Genomic DNA, 26,580 nt, shown 5'->3' on the forward strand with positions numbered 1-26,580 from the left:
TTGAATTCAAGGTCAGATCTGCCTCATTAAAGTTCTGCAAGCAACCTGCCTTTTCATAGCATGTGCTTCTTGTGCTGATTTTACTCCTGGCTTCCTCATATCTGTCCTACCCTCATTTCCCCTCTCACCTCATTTCCAAATCCACCTTTTAATTGCATTTTATCTTACTGTGTTATATGAATTTTAACAGAGCAGTTTTAGATAATTGGGGAACAAAGGAGGTATATAAATAACATCAACCACATTTAAAATAAGTACATCTCTGATCAAAGCATACTATGTGTCCTAGAGTATGTCTCCTGTCCTCTAGGGATACTTCAGTTCTTTCTTCAGCAGCAGGGGGAGGTAAGGTTAACTTCCAGGTTTTATGTTGGGCTCCTTCCAATTTCAGTTCCCAGCATACTGGTAATGATCTGGTAAGGGTGGCTGAGCCTGTATAAGTTACTATCTTTTAGGGTGTGTCTGATAACAGGCCTTATCATACCTGTTATCTAGAACGTGTGCTGTTGAATTTCTTTTAGGGAAAAATCTCAGCAATCTGAAGGAATGGCAACATGAGGATATTTAAAGAGCTAAAACTGCTTTTTCCGGAGTAGACATGGCTAAAGGGCTGACCTAAATGCAGTCTCCCATCTAGATAAATGAAGGCAGAAATAAAACCTTGAAATTTTATTTAGAATTTAGTTTGTAAGAGCAAAAACAGAAAACTTCGGGAGGGTTAGATTTTCCTTATGAAATGTGGATCCTTTTCACCCAAACTGAAAATCAACTGCTGATTGATTCTGTTTGGAATCTGCTGTAAATATGCCAGAGGCAGTTTCATTGCAGAAGGAGTTCTGCACCAGGAGCCTGAAGACCCAAAGCAAAACTTAGCTCCTGTAGCTACTACCTAGATGGCTTTGGATGAGTCATTCATGCTCTTTGATCCTTAGTTCTTCCATTTGTGAGAAGTGAATTCCACCAGCTGTGTTACAGGATATGTAAAAGCACTTTTAAATATTATCCAAATGAAGGGTAAGTGAAGGAAAACCAAAAAGTAAATGTGTCTCTTTTGATCAGACTTCTTCCTGCCTTGGTGTCCCAGCTTCAGTACTTTCGTGTGCAAAACAGTGATACTTTCCCTGAAAGTTTTAACCACCCTCTGTGGGCACCTGCCTTCAAGATATGTCCCAGCTTCCTTTAGGTAGGTCTACTTGAATTTCTCACAATTTTCATTCAAACACAAAGGTGGCTTAAAACCTTAAAAAGTGGTTTCATTTAGATGAAGACCTACTCTCAATCACAGTAGTCCTTTCCCCCACAGTTCTGTTCTTCAAATGGACATTTCCCCAAAGAAGGTTCAGTGATGAGCCCACTCTCTCTCACTTTTGCTAGCAAAACCATTAGTTTTTCTGTTGTATTCTGACAATTGCAAGTGAGTCATAGGACCTTCTAGATAAATATTTGCTACTAGTTGTTCTAGCCAAAAATAAATGTTTTAAAGGAATACTTTTTTCAATTTGATCAAGTAACAAGGCAAACTTTTACAGTAAGCAGTCTGATTACAAAGCTTTTAAAGCCTGTTTCTTTCATTTTCCTTTTACTTCCAATGAAGCAAGCAAATGGACCATATGTAATTTTGAAACAAAGCAAACCGGCTTCCATTCTAAATCACCCTTATCACAAATGGATTCCTCTGCAGAATGATAGGGCTCAGAATTCACATAGGATTCTCTCACCTGCTGAGTTTCTTCAGATTCCAAAATTGTTAGGAAACAGGAAAGGCTGTTGTTGAAACTCCTCCAGCATTCCATCAACATGTCCGAAAATTAGCTATTAGAACAATCTTAAAACTTAATGTCGGCCTCCTTAATGAAGCATCACCCAAGCTGACCACACCTGTGACACTTTACCTCAGATTTCACTTTATTACTGACTTGCCTATGGCTTAAAATGAGTGTTTAAATGTAGAGAACACAAACTGTGAATCTGAAAAGGAACTCTAGCTCCACCTTTATTTAGCTGTGACCTTAGGCAAATCACTTAACCTGTGTTTTAATTACAGAAATGAGAATGTTTTATGAAAATACAAAAAAAATGATCCATAAAGTTTTTGGAGACATTGTTTATGACAATCTGTCTACCTTCTGTTTTCCTCTTGAAGAATTTATTCACCCTGTAAAGTAAGCTCAGATGTTATCTTTACCAATATCCCCGGTATTCATTAAGCCATCTTCTAGGCCTCTGTAAGGTACTTCCAATCCCACGTTGTGTGAAGCTATTTATTAACTGTCATATCTGCCAGAGGTTCTTCGTGTTGTTCACCTTTGTATTCTCAGTGCCTAGGTCAATGTGACCGAGGAGTCAAGTAAATGTCAGTTGAATGAATGACAGCAGCCTAGAGTACAGAAACATGAAAGGAGTCAGATTGGTTGAGTATAAATGTCTGCAACAGACATTAAGAGGGATTATATCATCCTTGAGTTGCAAGGCTTACATTATCAAAAGTTCTGGGTTCACTATATATATGCCTTAGAAAGGTAAAGTGTTCTCTTCCTAGATTGCCTTACATAGATGGTGGTATCTTCAGCTTTCATCAATAATGTTAGATAGCCTTACCCCCTGCCAGGCACTCTGTGGGGCACTGAGGCTAAGAGTAGCAAGAAACTCCTACTGTGAACTTAAAAGTAATGATTTATACCGAGTAGCTATAAAAGACGCTAGTTGAATTTATTTTTTAATTTGCAGAACCTTTAAAGGAGGATATATTGGAAAACATTTTATGGTTTTATAAATTTTAATATTCCCTTACCAAGCTGTATTTACAACAGTACATTACATTTGAAGTGAGTTTGGGGTGACATATAGAATTAAAGTTTATTTGGAGTATTAAAAGGGACAGTGGTTTATGCAAATATGCCCAGTTCCCTGAAAGAGTGAGGAATGTGTGTTAGCCCTGACTCAACTCATTCCACTTCTAATTCTGATGGACATCCAACAATGGGATGGGAGGCCAGGAGGTCTAAGGCCCTAATGAGTCATCATTAGTACCAGAGTAGCCCAGGGACAGCAGACCCAGGGAAGAAACCCATTCTGAACTACAGGCCCCCAGAGCCTGAGCCAGTCCTGGTGCTTCACTCTGTGGCTGGCCCACTCTGAGAGCTTTGGGGTCTCCTGACCATTTCTTTGGGGCCTAGAGCAGGCCAGGCTTTTTTTAGCCCTGCAAGAATATCCCTGCATGCCTCTTAGTGCTGGGAACTCAGCTGGCTCACCTAAAACAGTGCTTCCCAGACTGTGCAAATGAATTATCTTGGGATTCGTGTTAAATGCGGGGCCTGATTTAGTGGGTCTGCAGTAGAGCATGAGACTTTGCATTTCTAACGAGTCCCCAGGTGACACCTGGTCCATGAACCACACTTTGAATACTAAATACCTGAAAGCACTGGATCTCAACCTTGGCTGAGATGCCCAGGCCTCACTCCTACTAATTACACCTGAAAATGGGGGTGGAGGGGTGGGGTGGTTTGAAGGCACTGGGGCTCAGGCTCACATTTTCCCAAAAGCTCCCTGTTCTAGTTTGCTAATGCTGCCGGAATGCAAAACACCAGAAATGGATTGGCTTTTATAAAGGGGGTTTATTTGATTACAAAGTTACAGTCTTAAGGCCATAAAAGTGTCCAATGTAAGTTATCAACAATCAGATACCTTCACTGGAGGATGGCCAATGGTGTCCAGAAAACCTCTGTTAGCTGGGAAGGCACGTGGCTGGCATCTGCTCCAAGTTCTGGTTTCAAAATGGCTTTCTCCCAGGACGTTCCTCTCTAGGTTGCAGTTCCTCAAAAACATCAGTCTTAGTTGCTCTTGGAGTGTTTGTCCTCTCTTAGCTTCTCTGGAGCAAGAGTCTGCTTTTAACGGCTTCAAAATGTCTCTCTCAGCTGCACTGAGTTCCTTCTGTTTGTCAGCTGATTTACATGGCTCCAGTGATTTAATTTAGACCCACCATGAATGGGTGGGGTAACACCTCCATGGAAATTATACAATCAGAGTTATCACCCACAGCTGGGTGGGGCATTATCTCCATGGAAACACTCAAAGAATTACAACCTAATTAACACTGATAGGTCTGCCCACACAAGATTACATCAAAGATAATGGTGTTTGGGGGGACATAATACTTTCAAACTGGCATACTCCCCAAGTGATTCTGATGTGATCAGGGTACACAACAATTGACCTAAGTTTCAATTCGTTTGATAAGCAGGGGTACAGCTTCAAATGAACAGGTTCCTGCAAATGACCAGACCTAACCAGTCTTATCACTTTCAATTTTCTCTTCCTCAAGAAACAGATAACTCACATGCTGAAGGTAATTTAACATCTCTCATTTTAACTACTCTCTCCAACAGAGGAAATAAGCAGGATACTCTTTTTTCTTTGTATCTGGCCCCAGTCCCTAACACAGGGGCATGTACATAATGGGTTGTCAGCACTTGTGAGTTTTATTTCCTCTCCATAACCCTAAAGAGGTGCTAATAAGCAATTATCTCACCTAAAGATTAAAGAGAAGCAAGGGGTCTGGAGGATTCAAAAACTGAACAGTGCTGAGACCTTGCTATAAATAGGTGTCTACTATTAATAAAACTATTCAAGAATCAAATCAAAAGGTATAAAGCTTTTTTCAGATTCTTAATTGCAAGAAAACAAATTATAACTTTTTTCAGTACATTTGATTTGATTCTTTGCATTCAAGTTATGAAAGTTGATGATTCTACACAGACAAAAATTATAACTACAGACAGACACTTCCACATTTTAAACATTTTAACATATAGTGTAAAGTTGTCATAAAGTATTTTAATAAATATATTAAGGCTTAAGGTAAACATTGTTTTGAGCAAAGGAGGGTAGTTTGCTTTCTCACATACTAGTTTACACTGAGAATCTTTCAAAACAAAAAAAGCTTACCATCTTACAATGAATGATACAAAACATTAGCTTACCTATTTGTGTTTTTTGCCATTTAACATATCTGCATATTATCTTCCTTCCACTTATATCTGATGGACAAAGAATGATATAAAGCTTTTTGATAGATTCAGAAAAGGCAGTTGACTGGTGTAATCTGAAATGTTTCATCAGTAAAAAGCTTTCACTGAGTCACCTGGACAGTTTAGTGTCGCAAATAAATAAAGCTTAACCAGGAGGCTTAAAAGCTCATTTAAATAGCAAGAAAAGCTGTAGAATGAACTGAGGAAAGGGAGCAGTGAAATTTTAGTTTTTATACATCCCAAGCCAGGCAGGAACCCTACAAGAAAGAGGGTGTAAATAAGCTACCATCTGTGAGGAGGTAACTAGCACCCACTAAGATGTCTGATGAGGATCCTCTCATACATCATCATAAATCCTCAGCAGCAGTGCCTCAATACAGGGGTGCCGGGGATATGGCCATTCCACTAGGTCTGCCTGAGCAGAAACTCTGACCATCAACACAGACTGCCACCATGCGTCAACAGAGAGCTTCCTGCCTCCACATTAAACTGGCAGCACTATCCCACGTGCCTGAGGACCATCCACAACGGAATGGCAGAGCAGCTCTCTGGAAAGATGCATTTGCGAGAGGAGAGTCTGTCCAGTGGTAAGGGTTTCCCCAACAGTTGCCTTCCTCCTGAGGCCCTCTAGATGGACTCCAGAATCCAGTCACTGCTGGAGAGGGGGGAGACAGGCAGCGACAAGTCCCGCGGAGTCCCTCGTTCCCTCCCATCCTGGAGAGCGCTCTGCTCCTGGAAATAGTCTTCCTCCTCCTCAAAGAAGCCATTTTCCAGAGCATAAGTGCAGTCTGGGCTGGCGGCCGCTTGGCAGGCACCCTTATACTCCTGAATTGACTCGTAGAGGCTGTACAGTTGACAGAGCAAGGACATGTCCAGCTGTCGCAGGCCAACCTTGTGGAAAGGGGTGGGAAGGGAAAAAAAGAAGTCAGCACTTGAGTTTCATTTCAGTTGAATACTCACTCACCCAGTAACCTGCTAGTGCCTGCACATTCCTTCCAAATAACTAATGATTCAAAACGTCTCTTGGATGCTTTGGATTTCAAGTTTTGAGAAAACCTTAATTGTGTTATCACCACACCTCAGACAATTACTCAAGTGTGTCAGGGAAGGATGGCAACTGTGAGGCAGCCTAAGCATTTACCCGGCACTCCTGAACACGCCTTGTGATGCAGCAGTATTGCATACCCTGGTATCTCCAGATGGTTTCGCTTTGGACACCAAGATTCGAGTGTCTCATTTCCTCTCCCTACAGGTGGATTAAGAGAACACCCTCATTGGCCTTCCCTGCTACTACATCAGGATCCCAGGAGATCCAGGCATTCTCAAGACTTTGGAGTAACAGATCCCCCCTTGTCAATGAGAGTGGCTCACCAGTCAGCGTCAGACGGTGCCTCCTGGAGCACCCACTCTCTGTCCAGGTCAGACCCAGACTCTCAAGGGATGAGGTCAGAGGTCACTCTCTCTCCCCTCCTGATAGGGTCAGTCTTATCCAGAGATGTTAGAATAGAGCCTAGTAAGGTGGAAGACCTCTACAGTTTCCCCTCGGAACTGTTTTCACAAGTGGTTATGGAACAAAGAACATTTAAAAGCTATATATTTGTTTACCTGCAAATTCCTCTCTTCCCCACAGCCCATCCCAGGGAAAGACAGGCAAAGACCACAGTTGAGACAGGAAACGCATTGTTTAAATCAATTGAGAAAGGGTTAGTACGCTTAGGAATGCAGCGGAGACCAGCCATCTTAAATTTTAATGTGCACATGAATCACTTGGGGATCTTGTTAAAAATGCAGATTCTGATTTAGTACTTCTGGGCCCTGGAAGTCTGTTTTCCTAACAAGCTCCCAGGTGCTGCTGGCCAGCCAACCACTTTGAGTACCAAGGAGAAGGAACTCTGAACGAAATGTCAGAAGACTGGTCTTCTGCTTCTTGGACCTTGAGGAAGCTCTTTAGCATTTCTGTGTCTTGGCCAATGTCAAAAAGGAGTAATAATTTTCTCTTACAGGGCTATGGGGTGGATCAAATGAAATAATCCATTCAACAACTGGCAACCATACACTTCCTGTGCTATGAACTAAAGATAGATGTGTAGATGCACAAATACAAATGCACAGAAAGAGCTATAGGATTTAAAGCTTTTATAATTACCAAAATGAATGATTTACCAGGGAATGAGATTTCCACATAAGACTGGTAAGAAGCATTCATCTTGTGACAAGACTGGGTGTTGAACCCCAGGTTATTCTTCATACCCTTCAATCTAAATCACCAAGTAAACTTTGGACATGTCTCTACTACAGCCAAATAAACCATAAAAAAACAGAACTATGTTATATTGACGTAGCATAATTTGCTAAGAAACTCAATGGAAGACTTCCAGACAAAGGCAGATTCTTTTGTTACCATAGCGACTCCCCATTACTCTTGAATTCCTGCTACCCTAGAATTCCTAAAAGAATCCTTTCTTGGGAAGAGAAGCCAGGGAACACAGACTCCAGGCCCAGCTTCACCATGCTACTTGGCTTTGTGGGAGGCTCTTCCCTCAATCAGGCTACAAAATAAGGACTGTAGACCGGATAATCTATGGTAGTTCAAGCACTTTGTGACTTTATGGTCAACTGTGTCATTGCCATAAATAAATTGCAAGTCTCAAAAGAAACAGTGTTTCAAGCTGTTCTGAGAGGGGCTCACTGGCATCCTACTCTCAAAAGTACACCTTTAGTAGGTGAGAAATGGGTAAAAGATGCCCAGGCCACTGCAATTCCACGTGCCTATGCTCATATACAATCGCTTTTTTCCTGAATTAGAATTTGAATGTAAGCATCTCTCTAGATACGTGTTGGGACTGGATGGAGGGTGGATCCCTGATATTTGTGTTTTAAAAATTATGCCAGATGATTCTGATGGCCAATTCTAATGATGAACCAGTATTCTCAAAACAAATCTCTCTCTTTCCCAGGTCACTTATATTCTGTAAGCTTTCCATTTTAGGTCAGCCAAGAGAGAATAAGCAAAGGATTAAGAGTGCAGGATCTGGAGCCTGCCTGCCTATATTCAAACCCTGGCTCTGCCAATTACAATCTGCCAGACCTTGGACAAATTGCTTAACTTCTAAAAATAGCAATAGTTGCTACTATATTGCTATTGTTATTTGTTATTTTATTATTTCTTCTCCACTCTGCTAGCCTGCAGCAAGGCAGCAGGACAGTGTGCTGCTATGATGCCTCCCTCTCTAGTCAATGTAAGATGGAAAAGTAGCCCAGGTAGGTGGTGAAAGTACCACCTGGACATCTTAGGTCAGAGGACTGCCAGTGTGGTCAAGCAGGATGCAAATTAACAGCCAAACTGCCTCACAAGAAAAGTGGTAACTGTGGAATTTCAAATGGGAAAGATTCTTGTCTTACCTCAACTCCAAAGGGGAGGAGTTCACTACCTTCCAAGCTAGTTCATTCCTTTTCAAATGGGTGGGATTGTTCTTTAGACAAAGTCAAAATCTCCTAACCTGTAGGTTCTACAAAAGCCTTGGCACTAAGTATAACCTAATTTCTCTTTTGAAACAGCCCTTTCAATATTTGAAGATAGGTTTCATTCTCCCAACCCTACCCCCCTAAAAAAAACAAAACAGAACAAAACAAAACAAAACAAAACAACTTCTTTTCTCCAAGCTAAGATTCCTCAGTTCTTTCAACTATTTTCAATATGATGATCTGGCCCACTCCCCATCCTCAACCCTTTCCTCTGGACTGGCTCCTAATTTCCAGGATTCTGACTTGGCAAATTCAAACTACCTATCTTTTCTAGGATTTAATAGGAATATGAACTTTAATAAAGAAAGTCGCACCCTCCCAGAGGCACACCAATATTTGCTCAACAAAAAGGGAAATGACTCATTCTACTTCTATCGAGTCACTTTGATACAAATAGGGTTAGGCAATTTCCCACCTCATGAATGAATAATGGAAAACACATAAGTAGCAGTGAGCAACATGTTTTAAGAACTGGGTTGGAGTTTCACCTTTCTGGCACGGTTTGAGCTGGGCTCTATGGCTCTAAAAATTCCTTCCAGGTTTCAAAGGCTATGATTTCCTATGACCCCCATGCCACCATACAGGGTTCCACACTTTTCTCCTGAAGGTACCATTTCCAAAGTATCCCCAGGTCTACCTAGAATAAGCAGTAAACAGGCAGCCAAAAGCAAAGAGGAATACATCCTGGACCTTGCTGCATTGCAGCAAACAGACAACTAACAAAGCAGCCTTGTCAGCTGGTGGAACGCTGTCCCAGAAACAAAAGTTTGACGCGCCTAGAAATACAGTGTCATTCCTGCCATGCAACCTATTACACAACCAGATGCCAAATATTTAGAATAATTTAACAAAGCTTTAAACACACACACACACACACACCAGCTTCTCAAAGTTGCCTTCTACTAAACTTTCTCTGACTTAGCAGAATTCCCCTTAACTAGGAGGACATGAAGTAGCTAAATGAACAAGCCCGACTTCCTAACCAAGAAACCTTTTCCTCAGCTGTGGTTGCTTTAACAATTTTACTTATATTTTTGAGATTAAGTCCAAATCTTTAGGCAGCATTCCATAATCAGGTCTGAATCTATTTTCCAGGCTCAGGTCCCTTGCTCCCCACCTATACAACATGCTACAGTCAAGGTGAGACCCCCCTTTGCCCATATCCACCCCCCCCATTCATCTTTACATTAAAGCCTCTTTGACTACCTAGCTCAATGTCAGTTTCTCCCCCACTTTCCAGCCTTGGAGTGCCTCAGCCACAGGTGACCTTCACCTGCTCCCTTAACAGTTTTATAGCATTTATTATTATTCTCTACCTTATATTATTGATATATTATGGGTCTTCTTTCTCCTCATGTAATATAAGCTCCTTTAATACAGCAACCCAGCTTCTTTGGGGGATCCCCTCAGCATGTAGCACAGAGGCTTGCAGATTAGACAACTTAATATTTTGTTGCACGAAAACGAAAGAAAATGCAGAACTCAAAGAAAATGCAGAGCTGTGTACTCTAAGGCATCCTCCCAGAGGACACCAGGCTACAGAAAGCACCTAGCAGTGGAGCGGTCCTGGGGTTAACGTCCTGCAGGCGGCCAAGAGGCGGCAGGGCCCAACAGCAGCCTCTGTGCCCAGCGTTTCCAAGATTCCTCTTCCAGAAGCGTCAGACCACGGAGTGCAACACAGTTCCCTCCGCATCATCAAAAAAAACTCTCACCTCTTACCTGAGAGGGGCAAAAGACACAAAACCAAGTTTCCTCCCCCAATGCTCTTTATATAGAGTTGTGGTGAGGTTTTGAAAAAACGAATGGCAGTAGGCCCCAGAAAAATCAGTCCCTCCACACGAAGGCATGTGTGTGGGTCTGTGTGTGTGAAGGAGAAAGAAGGGCCAGCCTAAAGAAATAAAACTGCAGTTATGTTTCAGAACACGATTAAACCACTCATGCACAGGAACTTTTCATCCTTCCAGAAAAAAAAAAAAAAAGGGAAAGGGGACACACACACACACACACACACACACACACACACACCCAGCAAACCCACTAAAAGCACACCGTCCCCATCCCCATTCTGTCAGCAGGGAAAGCCTGACAGCCTAGTGATGCGTTCCCATGTGTCCTCGGAGGAGGTTTGGTCTCCTAATTCACAGCTAGATTCAGAAAATAGCTCTTTTTTGGAAGCTGGCTTTAAAACAATCCAAACAGGCTCATTTGTTAAAGAAAAATACAGAATCCTAAAACCCTGCAATTTATAGCCCCTTTTATAGACTTTCAAGACAATTAAAAACAATTGACTAGTTTCTACTTCTTTAAAATGCTAACGCGATTCCTTCCTCTCTCTTTGTTCTGATTTCCGGCTTCCTTCCCATCTGATCATGGATTCTTCTCTTCTCTTACAGGCACAGAAAGCCCTCATGGCTGTTCCTGCTCCAGACACAGGTGGTTTACCAATCCAAAACATTCCCAACAATGGGACCAAACAATCCTCATCCACCCTTGCAACTGTTTCCTTTTACTTGTGATTTTAAAAATTTAATAGGTCCGCCACATGAATAAACCTCAGACAGCGTGGTGGTTCCCTAGCTGTGCTTTCAGGTCACTTAAGTTCTGAGTATCTCTGGAAGGGAGCTCTTCAGAACTTTAAAAAGAATTACAATAGAAACATACCATTAGTACACAAGGCTTAGAAGATTAGAGGAAGCTTTAAAAGGAAAATTTTGTTGGTACAAACTAAGAAACATCATGGAAAATGTAAAAGTTTTTTTTAAGAAATAGAAAATCATATTTCATTAAAGAAAAATATCTTGATTTCAGAAAATAAAACTAGAAGTTAGGTTAATTCACTAGTATATTTAAAAGACATAAACAAAAGCAACTTCTCTCCAACTACAGCAATGAGTAGAGAACAAACGCAAAAGGGAAACAGACTTTTTTCAGCCTGGCTCCACACCGGAGGCTGGTCTGTGTGGAACAGGGGAGGAAGCAGAGCAGGTGCTGCACAGGGTTAAGCTGGGTAAGCCATATTGGGATCATCTCTGAAACACACACACACACACACACACACAGTGGGGAGGGGGGAGAGCAGATGATCTAGATTTTCAATAGATCCTCAGCTATATAATCAGTCTCTGGGGGCACCCAGATTTGAGGCCAGGTACAGAAAATATTTGCTGTGTAAGTTTAGATCAAACCATAATGGATGACAGAAACTTGGTCTTTAAAAAATTATGGTACAGAGATTCAATAAACACTAGGCAATCATTTCCAAGAATGAAGCAGAATTATATGTATTATAATGGAATGGTGCCCATGGTATATACTGTCATGCACAAAATTTCAACCTACAGAACAATATATTTGGTATGATCTCATTTTATATGTATACACACATGTGCAAGCTTTCAACCTGAAGAGAAAATGTCTTAGAAGCATACAGAACTTGGTAGCAGAACTTACTTCTGGAACATGGGATGGGGTGGGGGGGAGACGCAGAGATTTTTCAATTTATATTTTTTCCCCAGCAAGCATGTTACTTTTAATTTTAAAAATTCGTAATGATAAAGAGAAAATATATAATGGATGCACACTGCTAGTAGGACTGCAGAATTGTAAAACCTTTCTGAAAAACTGGCAATATCTATCAAAAGCTGTAAAATATTATATAACTTTTGACCAGCTAACTAGTTCATCTCTAGGAATTTCTCCTTAATAAATAATTTCAGCTATACACAAATATTTAATTCTTATCCTAATTCTGTGAGACGAAAGAACTTGTATAAGACCATACAATGAGAAAGTAGCAGAGCAGGAATTTGAAACCAGATCTGTAGGCAGAGAAGACCATAACATCAACAGGGGTACAACAGGCTGAAGAATACTACTATGAATATGTTCTACCTTATGATGAGAAAACTTTTTAAAGTTATCTTTTAAAACCCTAATGAAGGACTAAGCATATACTGATGATTTGTAGTTTTATTTTAGATAATATGTGGGAAATTCCCCAAATGTAATCAAAGTGTCTAGTATGTATCTGCAGGACTGGAATATCAACTAAAGAAAGCAGCGAACTAATCAATTGTAACCTGATTTCTGCATAAAGGATGTGTTGACAGAAGGATGGTGACCTGCACACTATTTAGAACAGGAAAACCAAAGAGAAAAACTTCAGCAGTGTTTACCGAGTAGGGAAGGGACTATTAACTCAGCTACCCCAGCTTGACAGAAATGCCCCTTAAGGACCTCGAAGCTCCTCTGTGGGTTCTAATTCTGTGCTCACTGAGCAAGCATCTGATCCATGACGTGGTATCCCAAGCAACATTCTCCTCCCCTGGGCAGAAACCCATTTGTGTTATTTGGTCAGCTTCATCTTCAGTTATTATATTACAGCCACCAAGCTGAGGACTTGACCTGGAAGAGCTTGATTCTGAGACAGAAATAAACCAGATTAGGCCAAACCAAAAGCCCACCACATCTCCACATTTTCCCATAAATTCCTCTACTATTTAAGCCACTTTGAGTTGTGTTTTCTGCTGCTTACAATTGAAAACATCCACATTGATTCAGAAGGGTATCAGAAGAGTATTTTACAACCAGCCGCCTTCTGGAACTTAACAATTCTTAGGACATTCCTGTTTATCTCCAACCTAAATTAATGGTTAGTACAAACTGAACCCATTTCCGCTGGTTCTTTTCTAGGTATAAAGAGAAGCAACTGACTATTTTCTTTATAAAATGTCTTTATACACTGTAGAATAATAAAGAATTTGGCTCATCTTTGCCCCCAGACTTTTCTAAATCTTCAGAATTTCCCATGATAGGAGTGGGCCCAGGAGGATACCTGACAGTTCATATGCTAATGAGATGACTGAGGGTGGGACCAACCTCAAGGAGGGGGCGGGGGGGGGGAGGCTGGTCACAGCTGAAAGACCAACCATGTGATTAGGGGGTTGGGCCTTTGAGTCACAGTCCATCTCCCTGACCTCTGGGACAACTGAGTTCAACCAATCATGCCTACTTAATGAGACCCCATGTCAGCTCTGGATACTCGAAACTTAGGTGAGCTTCCATGATGGAGACAATCCATCCCCTGTACTAGAAGGGTGATGAGTTCTGACTCCCCACATTTGAGCCCCTTGAGGCCCTCCCAGACCTCACCCTTTTCTTTTGGTTTCTTATTTGTATCCTTCTCGCTGTAACAAAACTAATAATTGTTAAGTCCAGCACTTTCAGTGAGCCATTCCAGTGAATTACCAAAGCTGAGGGGGTGGTAGGAACCCCCAAATTTGTAGGCAGTTGGTTAGAAGTGCGGCCCCCAGGTTGCAGCTAGTGCCTGAAGGGCCTTGACCTGCAGAGTCTGGACTAACCCAGGGTAGACAGGAGTCAGAATTGAGTTGTTAGAAATGTTTGAAGTTACTGCAGACATTTGCGGTTGCTGTCAGAAGTTTTTGCAGTCTACACATACATTCTTTCACTTTTTTCTGATTATAAAAATAAAAGATTCTAATTATATTAAAAATTAAAGTGATTCATAATTATAAGGTAGAAAATGCCAGTCTTCCATAATTCCATGTCCTAAGCAGCAACCTTCAAAAGTTTTGGCCTCAGAACCCGTTCACAATCTTAAAAATTACTGAGGCTCCCAAAGAAATTTTCTTTCTATGGGTTATATATATCAATATTTGCCTTATTAGAAAACTAAGAAACTTTCAAAAATACACATTAATCGATTTTAAAATAATAGTAAAGCCAATATCCAATACATGTCAACATTTTTATTAAAAATAACATGTTTATAAAATTTTTTAATGTCTGTCTTAGAAGCAGTCTCATTTGCTTCTGCATTCAGTCCTTGTGATATGTTGTTTTGGTTATTAAAGTAAATAAATAAAATCTGGCCTTAAGTAGATATGTATCTGGGAAAGAGAAGTTTAAATAGCCTCTCAGATGACTGTGGATATTTTTCTTTGATACTACTCTGCAGGTTGCCTTCAATGTGGAATTTGAAATTATACCACTGAACTTTTCATACTCTATTATGCAATTCTTCCAAATGTTAATTCATTTACTTATATTGTACCAAAAAGATCATACTTGTCAGTAACACCATCACATACTTATTATGGACCCTCTAAGAGGATCTCAGGGACCCCTCAGGCTCCCCAAAGACACTTTAAGAACCACTGTACAAAAGATATCCTCTTTTAACAGTCTGTCATATATCCCTCAAGACTATGCATATATCCAATTTGTTTTTATAGCTACCATTACCAAATACAAACTTATATTAAGTACTGTTTAGTAATTTACTTTTTTTCTTTCTTTTTCAGTAATTTACTTTTTTATACTGTGAACATCTTTCTATGTTCATAAATGTAGTTATGGACATTCTTTTCAACAACTGCACATAATTTCATAAATGATTTAACCAATCCTCTATTGTTAAACACTTGTCCTATTTCCAATATTTTTCATTACTTTTAAAAAATACTGCAATACATATCTATGTCCATGTATTGTTACTCATCTGTGTGACTATTTCTGTAAGATAAATTTGTAAAAATGAAATCATGGGGGAGAAGGGAAAGCTGCCAATGACAAGTGGTCCAGGTATCTGGGTCTAAGGCATCTTTCCAAGCCCTCCCCAATCCCAGGCAGACCATTCATCAAGGATTTTGTATCCAAGTTATAAAAGTTCATTTCCCAAGATGATGAATGCTGGTATGGATGCAATTGATGCTGAAAATCAGGTGGGACTAGAGGGAAAAACATGACTTGTTAACAACATGTTGGCATTCTAGAACTCATAGTTCAAGAATGGCTTACGTTTTGTAGTTTTCTTGAATGACAGCCAATTAACTGAAATTCTCTCTCTGCAAGAGTAGATGCAGTTAAGGGGGAAAATCTGCAGCTAAAATCAGAAAACCAAGTTCTTGGACAATACAGAGAAAACCTTGTGTCAGTATCTAGTGTTTTTCAGATAACTGATGCAAAAAGCAAAAAGAGGTCAGTGCTCATTCTGTTTTATGGAATTGCTAACTTTTTTCTTTAAAACTTGGACAGAATCCAAAAGTTACAGTACCTTTCTTTGTGGCTTCTTTATGTAGATAATGGCAAATCTAGGCAAAATTAAGGGCACTAAGAGCACAATTAAGACTTCCATGAATTTGGTATTATGTTGGTCTATGAAAACACGCTAGAGACTATATAGTTAGAATTGCCATGTATTTCTGAAAACTTGAAAATCAGTGTTTTATCAAAATTACTTTGAATTATATTTAGCACTGTCTTTTATTTTATAGGCTTAGTAAAAGATGATAGAAGAATATATCTACCATGTTGAAGAGTGGCCAAAATCATGTACACAATGCACAGCTTTCTGTACTGCCAGTCATTTTTGTTCCTATTTTTCATTTGTCTCTTCCTTCATATTCTTCTTCCCTAAGGAAAAACAACGGTTTCATATTTGTAAAAGTAATTTTGATATCTAATCAATTTTGAGAGTAACCTGTACTCTAGTTGTTGAACTTTAACCAAAATAGTAAGACACTTACTCACCCAGACCCTACCATTTGTCAGTTAGTGGTGAGACAGGACTGTTTTTTTTTTTTCTTTTATTAGCTGAAAACAGATAGAAGCTATAAAAATAAAGATTGTTCTTTGAAACTGTGAATTTCAAATTGGGAAGATTTGTTACCTCATTTTCAAAACTTTTCCTCTGGACAAAACAACCCATTGGTTGGTTGTAGATATGCATGTGTTTAAAATAGAAAATCCTGGGAAAAAGAGAAATGGCACAGGAAAAGTACTCGGCAAACAATAGTGACTGACACGAAATGTTTTCATGTCAGATTTTTACCATCTCTGACACCAATTGGGTCTTTCTTTGGGAGGATATACATATATATGAAAGTGGATTAAACCTGACTAACATTATATAAACCATATCTGGAAGAGATCAGTTACAAAGAAACTCGTAAAAATCCTTAGAGTGTATTAATATTAGGATCATGAATAAAATGGTAGAGGTTTTTACATGTATACCAACTAATAATCTTAGTGTTTTACCTTCCTAGTTCTCCCAGAATTTCCTGTAAATCCAACCCCTTGGGATACATTTTTAGGCATCTTTTTACTAATTTTTTTTAAAATTCAGTTGTAGACTCCAATTAGGAAGTAATGTAAGAATGTTAGTTAAAATGGAAAAGGAGATCCACTATTTTGGTTGAGTTGGGCCATTTTTAATCATGGAATAACCTTATGTGTCTATTGGTGTTAAGTAAAATTAAAGAAATTATTTTGGCCATATGAAGTACCTTTTGTAACCTAATTTACAAATATTTACAAGTCGTATTGTAATCCTGCTTTGCTATTTAATAAAAAGCCATTTCAGAGTTTTGTGGGATTTTTTTAAATGAAACTACAGGATCAAATACAAGCATATATTAAATTTCACAGGTATTACCAAACTGCCCTCCAAAAAAAGGTGCATCACTTTACACTTCTACCAGCAATACCCTTAGAAGGTATATTTCTGCAATTATCACCATCCACTATTGCTGGTCTCTTAGTAAAACAGTATATCTTAGTTTGCTTTATTTTACCTTATTGCTTTAATTTTCTTCTGTGTGGTTATAAGAGATGTTAAACACCTTGCCATTTCTCTTTAACTGCATTTAACATGGATATTTAATCTCTAATTTGACGTAGAGTCAACATCTTAAGACTATACCACACGCCCTGTCTCCATGTATTTGCACACACATTCATACAGTTCTCCAGTCTCCATACGTATTTAGTTCATCCTCCTCACTTCAGCCTCTCCAGTCTGGAACAGATCTGCCCTCTGCTAGAGATTCCCCAGACTACAGGTCACTGGTCAGAAGATAGGTTGTCTCCCTACCACCCAGCAACCCTTCCCCATCCCCAAGCCCTTACCCCCACCCCATCCGTCAAGGACTTCCCTCCACCAATCCTTGGAGACTCAGAATGCTCTCACCAGCAAAACCTGTCCAGCCCAGGGCTCTTAGGTTAATCAAGGAAGTGAACAGAGTGCTCCAGAAAAACTGAAAAGGCCACGTCTTAAGGAATTTCTGTAGAAACATTAAGGAAGGCTAAGGGCTTTTTCTGTCTCCAAAGTTCCTGGGAAGAGTGATCATTTCTGTGTTAAGTGTCTGCAGGGAAACGAACCATAGGAAAGTATGAGCAACCTTTATGAGCCATGCCTAATTATCACTTATCACTTAGAAACATCTGGAACATGTGGGCAAAGAATGGAGGTGGGGGTCAGGACTCTCAAGGGCAACACTGGGTCAGAGGGGCCAAATATCTGACCTAGTCAGCCTCAGGGCTGTTTTCATGCTAATGGAGTCTGTGGATTGCAGGGTTTCCCATATGGGAGCATGAAAACTTGGCTTTTCAAATGGGTCTGAAGTTTTCAGGAAGTTTAGGTGGGCAAGAGCCAAACCCCAAAGCTTCCAACTGCTGCTTCAGGTAGTGAACTACAAGGGGAGCCGTGGTTCTCCCTGATAATAGTCTCTGAATGTCCTGCCCCTCCTGGCCTCAAAGACCACAGCAATGCCAAGCAGGGGAGGCCACGGACACTGCAAAGAGTCCCCACTGCCAGAAGGGCACAGCCATGTGGGCTATTTCTAATTTAAGACACTCTGTGAATGAAGAGGTGCCAAAAAAGGGCTTCAACAACTGGAGTATAATTTTAAAACATTTATATTTAACAGATTAATGACTTTAATCAAAAATAAATAAATAAATAAAAAGGCAGAAGGGGGTTGTACTGCTTGTAAGATACTTAAGGAAAAAATATTAATTTAGACTATTAAATTATACTCTACAGGTAGCTTCAGTAATAGATACAAGTTTAAAGTTGCACCAAAAAAAAAAAAAAGCATTCAGTCTTTTACATCTTCAAATCTTGGGACTATACCCGTAACCTAACCTCAATTGGAAAGAACATCAAAAGTTCAAAAGTGAATATGAGTCATGGACTACAGTTAATAGTACAGTTATTAAAATGTGCTTTCATCAATTATAACAAATGTATCACACTAATGCAAGGTATTAATAATAGGGTGGTATATGGGAATCCTGTATTTTATGCATGATTGTTCTGTAAACCCACAATTTCTCTAATAAAAAAAAGTGACTATGAGGCCAAGACTACTGGTTGCCACCCCATCAGTTCTGGTTATAGTCTTTCTGTGTGCACATCCAGCCCTTTAATAAAGTTCTTTTAAAAAAGCCAGTTCAAACTGAGTTTCTATTGCCAATATGAGGTCTTTGGTCGTGAAAAATGAGACTGGTCTTAACTAAAGCAATCATATTGCTGTAAAGAGGCCCAAAACTAGCAGGTATTATAAGTTCCTTAACATCTACAGATTCCCTATTCATTCTTGTCCTCCACAGCACTTATATAAACACACCCAGTAAACATCTATTCAATGTGATCTAAAAATACTCTGATGTAAAAAACAAAACAACAAAATGTCAACTTCTCTTTTTAATGGATTTTTGCTGGTCTATGGTGCAATAACCATCTGGGGAACCTTTGTAGCTTTCCAAATCAGCCCCTTTGGGGAGGAGATGGGAACTCACAAGTTGTACAGAATTTCACAGACAAGGAGTTACTAGAACAGGAAGTGTTGAAACTTTGAGTTGAAACCACAGCTAGCAGAGCAAGGCCTGGCATCACCAATCACAGGACAGAGCCCTGTCTGCCCACATGGGCTCCTCCTCCCCTGCCCTCCCCTTTATTCCGTGGAACACTAGCTTTCCCCAGGGCTCCAGCCTCAGCATCCTGTTGTCTCTTCTCCCTTTGAGATTTCATTTACTCCCTCAGCTTCACCCATCTCTTTAATCAGTTCCCTTCAGGCCAAAAATCTCTCTTCCAACCTCCAGCGCCACATTCTGAAATGTTCAGCATGCTCTTCCATTGATGAAACGGCTAACCACCTTCCTCCCTAAAGCTGCCACTTTTCCCAACTCCCCTATTGCTGTAAAGAACCCCACTTTCCCAACGGTCAATTATGAAGGTTCAGAACTTCATTTATTACTTCCATACAACAGCATATTATGCAGTCATTGAGGACATGCTTTCAGAATATATATTGACATAGAAAAATGTAAAAATGCAAAAAAAATGCAAACCATAATGTATAATGTGATCCATACGTATGTGTGAGTATGTGTGTGTGAGTGGGTGTGTGTGAGTGTGTGTAGGCATTATCATGCAATGGTTAAACAGAGCTGTGGAGCTGGACAGACCTGGTTGGGTCTGTGACTCCAGAGAAGTTGCTTTAAATATGAGCATCTGATTTTTTAAAACTACAGAGACGATTTTGAGTACCAATCTCATACAGAAATTATAAGTATTAAATAAGATAATGTACAAACGCATTTACATTATGTCTACATAGGAGATATTCAAAAATATTAATAGTGATTATCTCTGGGTGCTAGGATTGAGTAATTTTTATTTTGCTTAGCTGTATTTTGCATATAAAATCTTAAGTCATTTTGATTCCTTTTCATCACCTTCTTTGACCCTGATATTTAATCTGAAATTCCTGCAGTTTCTACTTCAGAAAAGTTTCTCCCATTTGATTTCTTCTTTCATATATACTACACACCAACCTGCTGGAGGCTCCCATTATTTCCTCCATACCTATCTCTACGATCTTCCTAATTACTCTCCTACTGCTAGCCTCTCCCTCAAATTTACTTCCTCAAAGTACATCTCTGATATGGTAATTCTCCTCTTAAAACCCTCCTTTGCCTACATTCTACAGCCTACTTCCTCCATCCTTCCAGTCCCCAGTCTCTCTCACAATTTTAAGTATATTCTCTGTGTGCTATTCAAAGGGAGTCCTCATGGTTCTGGCTTTGCTGCTACTTTCCTATCTCCATTTTCTCTTGTTAAAATCCAGTCACCTTATGAGACTTTGCCACTTCACCGCATCTTCAGGGAAAGAAGGCTTCCCCAATGGACGTCATCTCTCTTTCTGTGCTTTTACAGGGCTTTCCTTTTAAGGCACATTCTGTCTTAACATCTAATTATGTCACTCATCACAGAATTAATGTTAGGCCTTCAAACTAAACAGATCTACACAAACTATTCTGTAGATAATTCAGGAATGAACTTCCAGTTCTTATCTTGCAAGGCCTCCCAGCTGGAGCCTGTTTGAGTTGCCCCTGTTCATAGAAGACTGTCCACTTAGACCTCACTGCCCCAGGTTAATCTCCAGGGACAAGCAAAACATGTTCTTAAAAAGCCAAAAGACCAGGGTATTTTTAAAGATCTTGCGGCATTTCTTGAAAAAGACTTGTGAAGGATTGTAGCCATATCTTATCTTTATCTTAGCTAAATATCAGACAGACCAAAGACAAACATTTATTTTTCTTGTGCTTCAAATAGTTAGGTTTAGAGAGAACTCTGGTCCAAGGCATAATTATAAGGCTCTGGCTGTACTTTACTCACACCAGAAGGGACCTGGAAAAATACTTCCAGGAATGGTACACTGAATCCTAAACCATCACAGTAAGTCAGGGCTGTATTTATAAACTAGAACTTCACAATAAGAGAGGCTCCGACATTTTCCTGTTTCTTGTTCAAGTAAGGAACTTAAATAACCAGGGAGGGGTCTTCCTTTTTGCACCCTCATGTTTATGCTACATCCAAGTTCTGCTTGTGAACAGATTAGTTGTAAATTTAGCTAATTAAAATGCAGATCACCAGCTGCACGATACTGGTGTCAATTAAAATTTATTAATAAATTAAAAAGACTGACTTGGAATTTAAGCCATTCTGTAAGAAGTTTAGAAAATCTTTTCGGAGAATTGGAAATTGCTTCCATGCAACAGCTACAGAGTGGGAAAACAATACCTGAGGGATTAAAAAGTGTTAAGTCTGCTTTTCTGGATTCAGTCAACTCTTAGCTTTCAGAACAGATATAACCCTAAAAAAAAGTATGCATAAATGGCATTTTTCTAAACAATATCTCAAATGCACTAGATAAACATTTAAAGGATTCCGATGATAAATCTCTTCACAAATTTGTTCCTAGGGAAAATCAGCTTCCATATATCATTTTTTTAAAACTTATTATTATATGTAAATAAAGTATTAACTTTACTGGGGGAGTAAAGAAAAGGAAAGATTTAAAGGGAGCGTGGGGCAAGGGGTTGTAGAGGTGATCAGGGACCCTGCAAGAAGGTTACAATTCCTGGCCCTGCTTTTAGCGTCACCCTAAATCTAGTGCCCTGATTCACACTTCACAAGGAATGCAAAAACTAAGCACCATTGTAGGAGCTTATACACAACCCAAAGAACCACATGGACTTCACTCCAGACGGGGAGGGCAACCACATCCCCGTTTTTGTTTTTGTTTTTCAAACGGCAATTAGCTTTACAGAGCAGAAAAGGCTGGAGCCGCCCTCCCGCGCACGGTGAGCGTCTGGCTTTCACAGCCATCAGTCAGCTGCACCCGTCCCGGCTGTAATCCCATTCTGAACTGACGGTTTGAGGGCGCGGGATGGTTAATCTGTTGTCTACACTCGCGGCGGAACAAAAAAGCTGTCCTCCTCAGAGTAGAACAACGCAATCACGCATAGCTCTGAGCCAACGGGTGAAAGGTTTTCGGGTGAAAGCCTTTCCTCGATGGGAAGGTCTGTTTCTCTCCGGAGAGAGGTGACCAAGCCCTCCCCAGCCGCAAGCCTAAGCACGAACCCCACACACCGCGCCTCCAGTTTCCCAGAGCTAACCTCCGAGAACGGGGAGACCGTGCCTGGGTGAGAGTCCAATCATGGGCACAGCGGGCAAGTAAAAGGGGGGAGAGGGCAGTCGAGAAGACGGTCACCCTCTTTCGGCGCAACGGCCGGGGGCAAAAGAGCCAGAAAGGTGGCGGGTACGGGCAAATGGGCGCGGGAACTTTCCCGAGCGCAGAGCCCGGGTCGCCGGCTGGGGCAGCGGCAAACTTCCCCCGGACGGCGAGTCCAGACGAGAAGGGGCTGCAGCCACCACCACACGCCCCTCATCCCCGCGTCCCCGGCCCGCTGGAGCCCCCTCTTACCATCTCCTTGCGGAGCAGCGCCAGCGCGGCGTCCAGGTTGGGGGGCTTAGGGGGCACCGCCGCGGCTCGGCCCCTGCCGCCCCCCGCGCCCCCGCGGCTCAGCTCGTCCTGGATGCGGGACTTCTGTGCGTACAGCCGCTCCAGGTGCCGCCAGCCCCCCGACGCGCCGCCGCCCGACGAGGAGTTGAGCAACCCGCTGAGGCTCTTGGGCAGAGGGGGCAGCCCGTCCACCCGCAGCCCCCGAATCCCGCCCGGACCGCCCGCGGCCCCCGGCGGCGCCGACCCGCTCATCCCGCCGCGGCCGGCGCAGGCAGACGCGACCCAGCAACGCGCCCGCCCCACCGCTGCCCCAGCCCGAGCCGCGGGCGGCCGAGCCCCGAACCCGCCCCCTTCCCGGCCGGCGCTCCGCCCACTTCCCGTTCGCTCCTTCACCGCCCCCTTCTCCGCCCCCGCCAGCGTCCCTCTCCGCCTCCGCTCGGCGCTTCAGCTCCTCCTGGACCGCCGGCCCGCGCCCGCCAAGTGTTCCTCCCTCGCCGCCCAGCCCCAGGTCACCTCCAGCCCTCCCTGGGATTTTCTCCTCACCTGCTTGCGCACCCGAAGCCCCCTACCATCTCCCCTCCGGGCGAGGCCGGGTCCCTGATCAGCCCCCAAAGCTGCTTATAATTACAGTTACAGAGAAGGGGGCTCCTCGTCTCCCACCCCAACCACTCCCGCGCTCGGGTGAGACGCCTTACGAGTTCCCACCTGATGGGGGAGCCGGAGGGAGGGCGGGTAGAGTTAAAGCCTGAGTCCAAGCTGCTCCCAGAGCGCGGAGGAAAGTTTCCCGTCGAAGAGAAGGTCCATGCTGTCCTACCGAAACCCACCTTTCAGTTCAATTTTCTGGGAAGCCAGAAACTCCACAGATCTCACAGTCCTAGGCAGGGTCTGGGCAGGTTGAAGGACGGAGAGATTTGGGCTTTCTCCGGTGAATGGCTGACGCGCGGGACCATCCCGCCTCTCCCCGGGAAAATCCCGCACTCTCACCCATTCCGAAGCGCTAGGATCCAGATCGGCTCTTAATTTATGTCCAATTCTCTGTCAGGAGAGCTCAAAAATACCCAAATCCTGAGAGTTAAGACATTAAGAGCGGGGATCACTGACCTAAGTAAACCTGTTAAATGTCCACCCGTACCTACACCAGCCAAGAAAAGAACCAGGCCCACTTTTAAAAACTTCAAAATAAAAATAAACATTTCTTTCAGCTTGGCATTGAGCACAAGATCTGAGTGCAAATGTAAGAGAAAGATTAAATCTAGGAATCATCCCTCAACTCTGAGGTAAAACACCGGAAACTCACACCTCAAAGAGAGAGACAAAAGAGAGAAACAGGCTTTATTTCCAGGAAGAATGAAAAGGACAGTTATAGCCAGATGAGAAGCAGAATAGGTAAGGAAGTAGGGGCTAATTTGAAGACACAAGCCCAGCCTCATTAAAAACGAATGCATACTTTTGCTCCAAAGTTCATAGCTGTATTATTCACAATAGACAAAAGGTGGGAACAACCCAAATGCTCATTGACAGCTGAATAAACAAAATGTGGTCCATCCATACAATGGAATATTATTCAGCCATAAAAAGGAATGAAGTTATACATGCTACAATGTGGATGAACCTTGAAGAAATAATGATGAGTAAAATGTCAGACACAAAAGAACAAATATAGGGTTCCACTTACATTAAATATCTAGAATAAGCAAATGCAGTCAGACAAAGTAGATTAGAGGTTACTATCAGCCAGGGGACAAGGGACAGGGGAAGAGTGGAGAAATGGGGAATTATTGCTCAATGGGTACAGAGTTTCTGTTTGAGGAGATGGAAAAGTGTAGGTAATGGATAGTGATGATGGTTGTGCAATATAGTGAATGTAATTAACACCACTGAATTGCACACTTAAAAATAGTTCAAGTTGGGCAGATAATAATGACAGCTTTGTTCACAAAAGATAAAAATGGAAACTAGTACAGGTGCTCATCAATTTAAAAAAACAACCATGCAGTATAAGTAAAGAAGGGATCATTTTAATGCCCACTGTTTATTGGTTTTAATGATATAAAAGGGATTTAAATTGTTCTGAATACCTTCAATAGATCATAATTAGAAGGTGTTCTGAGCTCTTCGGACAAGCAACATAAATGAACCCTGCACATCTGGGGCTTTTCCCCTTTAATCTTCTACCACATAGAGCATTAACTAGCCCTCAACTACAAGTCAAGCGCACTCCAGAATCAAAGTTTCTGACATTGTCACAATGTCCTTGGCTTGACCTTTGAACTAGAATGACCTTGAACTAGATGACCCTGAACTAGATGAGACATCTATGGAGAAGCTCCAGTATGATTTGAGGGCATTAGTGTGGCCTCCCCACCCCACCCACTGCCAGGAATTTTCCACCTCAGCACCAGGCCTTGCCCTCTACTACTCACCTACTCACATTTCTGGATTTCAGGTATCCATTCATTTGCCTATGCAAACAGTGGGTGTCTTCTGGAGAGTTACTAGTTTGCCCAAATGGAAGTAAGAGGAGGGAATGGTAAATAATTTGGTCTTGTATTCACATCCCAGCATGAAGTCCTTGAACTTTGTGTGTCCAATTGCTGTCTGTCCTGCAGAAACTCAGCAGAAGGGCCTGAATTTCAGTGATAGGAGTTTCAGTTATGAGATGGTTGAAATGAGAAAAGACGTAACTTTAAAACACCAGGGCACTGAAGTAATTTTAAAGCACATACTTGAGAGTATTGTGAGAAGGAAAGAGAGTTAGGGCCTGCTAGAGAGCAGCACTGGTCCCCTAGGTGTGGGACATGAGAAAAGATGGACAGTTTAGACAATGCCAACCTCACAAATCCTAAGTCAGACTCTGCCTTCTGTTATATACTCAGTGAGGTCAACATATTGAAATATCCCCTTTGCCATCAACATACAACATCACAGGGTGAATGGAAATTTCTACACAATTTCTTGGGTATTAATTAAGACTTTATTTGTATAAACATAAAACATAATTATGTCACAGCCCACCAAATATTTTGACACCCATGCCAGTGTCAGTTGGTGCCTGCTTATTCAAAATGGCAACATAAGTTACCTTTTAATGTTCATGCTTATAACTGGAAGCAAAGTGATAAACAACTTCCAAAGATATGTGTTTTTTTTGCTATAATTCAAGGCATAAATACCAATATTCTGGCCTCAAACCAGAATGAGGCTCAGTTTTCTCCTATACAGCTAAATCATTTTTTTCATTGTGCACAGGTTCTTGGAAGTCAGAAAATATAAACTTCTAGTCCAGAGCTCAATTCATTAGTCTATATCTCTTCTTAGATTTTGTAGGTCAAGGTTGAGGATTTGGGACTTGGAGCACAGACCTCAAAGTCAGTAACATCAGATGAAGATAGGCAGATCTCAAACCATATTTCCCAGCCTTTTCAGCCAGAGGTGCAACTGTGAATTTACCTTTGAACTTTCAAGGATCCACTAGGAAGTATTCTCATCCCCCTCCTTCCTGTCCTTCTACTAATCTAGCCACTCGTTCATCCCCCACCTCTAATCCCTGTCTACTTGGTATGGTTTTTTTTGTTTTTTGTTTGTTTGTTTTTGGAACTGCACAGAGTCTTTTTGTACTTTTTTTCACAATTCTAAAACTTTAATAACTTAGGTTGTTGATATAACAGAAAGAACCTGAAAAAGCCATTGAAAGTTTGATTGAGCTTTCTTTTAAGAGCTGATGACTTAAAATTCTGCTAATCATAGAGAAGTTTACCTTCTTGTCCACAGCCGTCATTTTTCATTTATTACAGGACCTAAAATTAAAATATTTTGAGAGCAATGGTGCAATGTATTTGGTCTAAATTTTAGAAAATGTATTTATTTCAAAATATAATTTCTTACGTATCTAAAACAAGTTATAAATTTTA

The 26,580-nt window shown here is 41.3% G+C and overlaps 2 protein-coding genes across 3 annotated transcripts in view; one reads left to right on the forward strand and one right to left on the reverse strand.

Moving 5' to 3' along the window:
- Nucleotides 1-16,145, forward strand: part of ARV1 (ARV1 homolog, fatty acid homeostasis modulator) — a 37,571-nt gene extending 21,426 nt beyond the window's left edge. The window contains exons 6-7 of one of the 2 annotated variants that reach the window (XM_037820885.1): nucleotides 10,946-10,985; nucleotides 15,848-16,145. The gene's annotated coding sequence lies outside the window, so the exon portion shown is untranslated. Of the gene's footprint in view, nucleotides 1-10,945; nucleotides 11,263-15,847 lie in introns of those variants that run through there. The other variant, XM_037820882.1, reaches the window with a different exon arrangement.
- Nucleotides 4,063-22,947, reverse strand: FAM89A (family with sequence similarity 89 member A). The gene is made up of 2 exons (XM_037820891.1): nucleotides 22,631-22,947; nucleotides 4,063-5,918 (listed from the first exon to the last, which is right to left on the reverse strand). Exons 1-2 carry the CDS (start codon nucleotides 22,919-22,921, stop codon nucleotides 5,655-5,657), a joined length of 555 nt encoding a protein of 184 aa, XP_037676819.1. The 5' UTR covers nucleotides 22,922-22,947; the 3' UTR covers nucleotides 4,063-5,654.
- Between the last annotated feature and the right edge of the window lie 3,633 nt (nucleotides 22,948-26,580).

This window comes from Choloepus didactylus, chromosome 2, assembly GCF_015220235.1.
Source record: "Choloepus didactylus isolate mChoDid1 chromosome 2, mChoDid1.pri, whole genome shotgun sequence".
Classification (NCBI taxonomy): domain Eukaryota; kingdom Metazoa; phylum Chordata; class Mammalia; order Pilosa; family Megalonychidae; genus Choloepus; species Choloepus didactylus.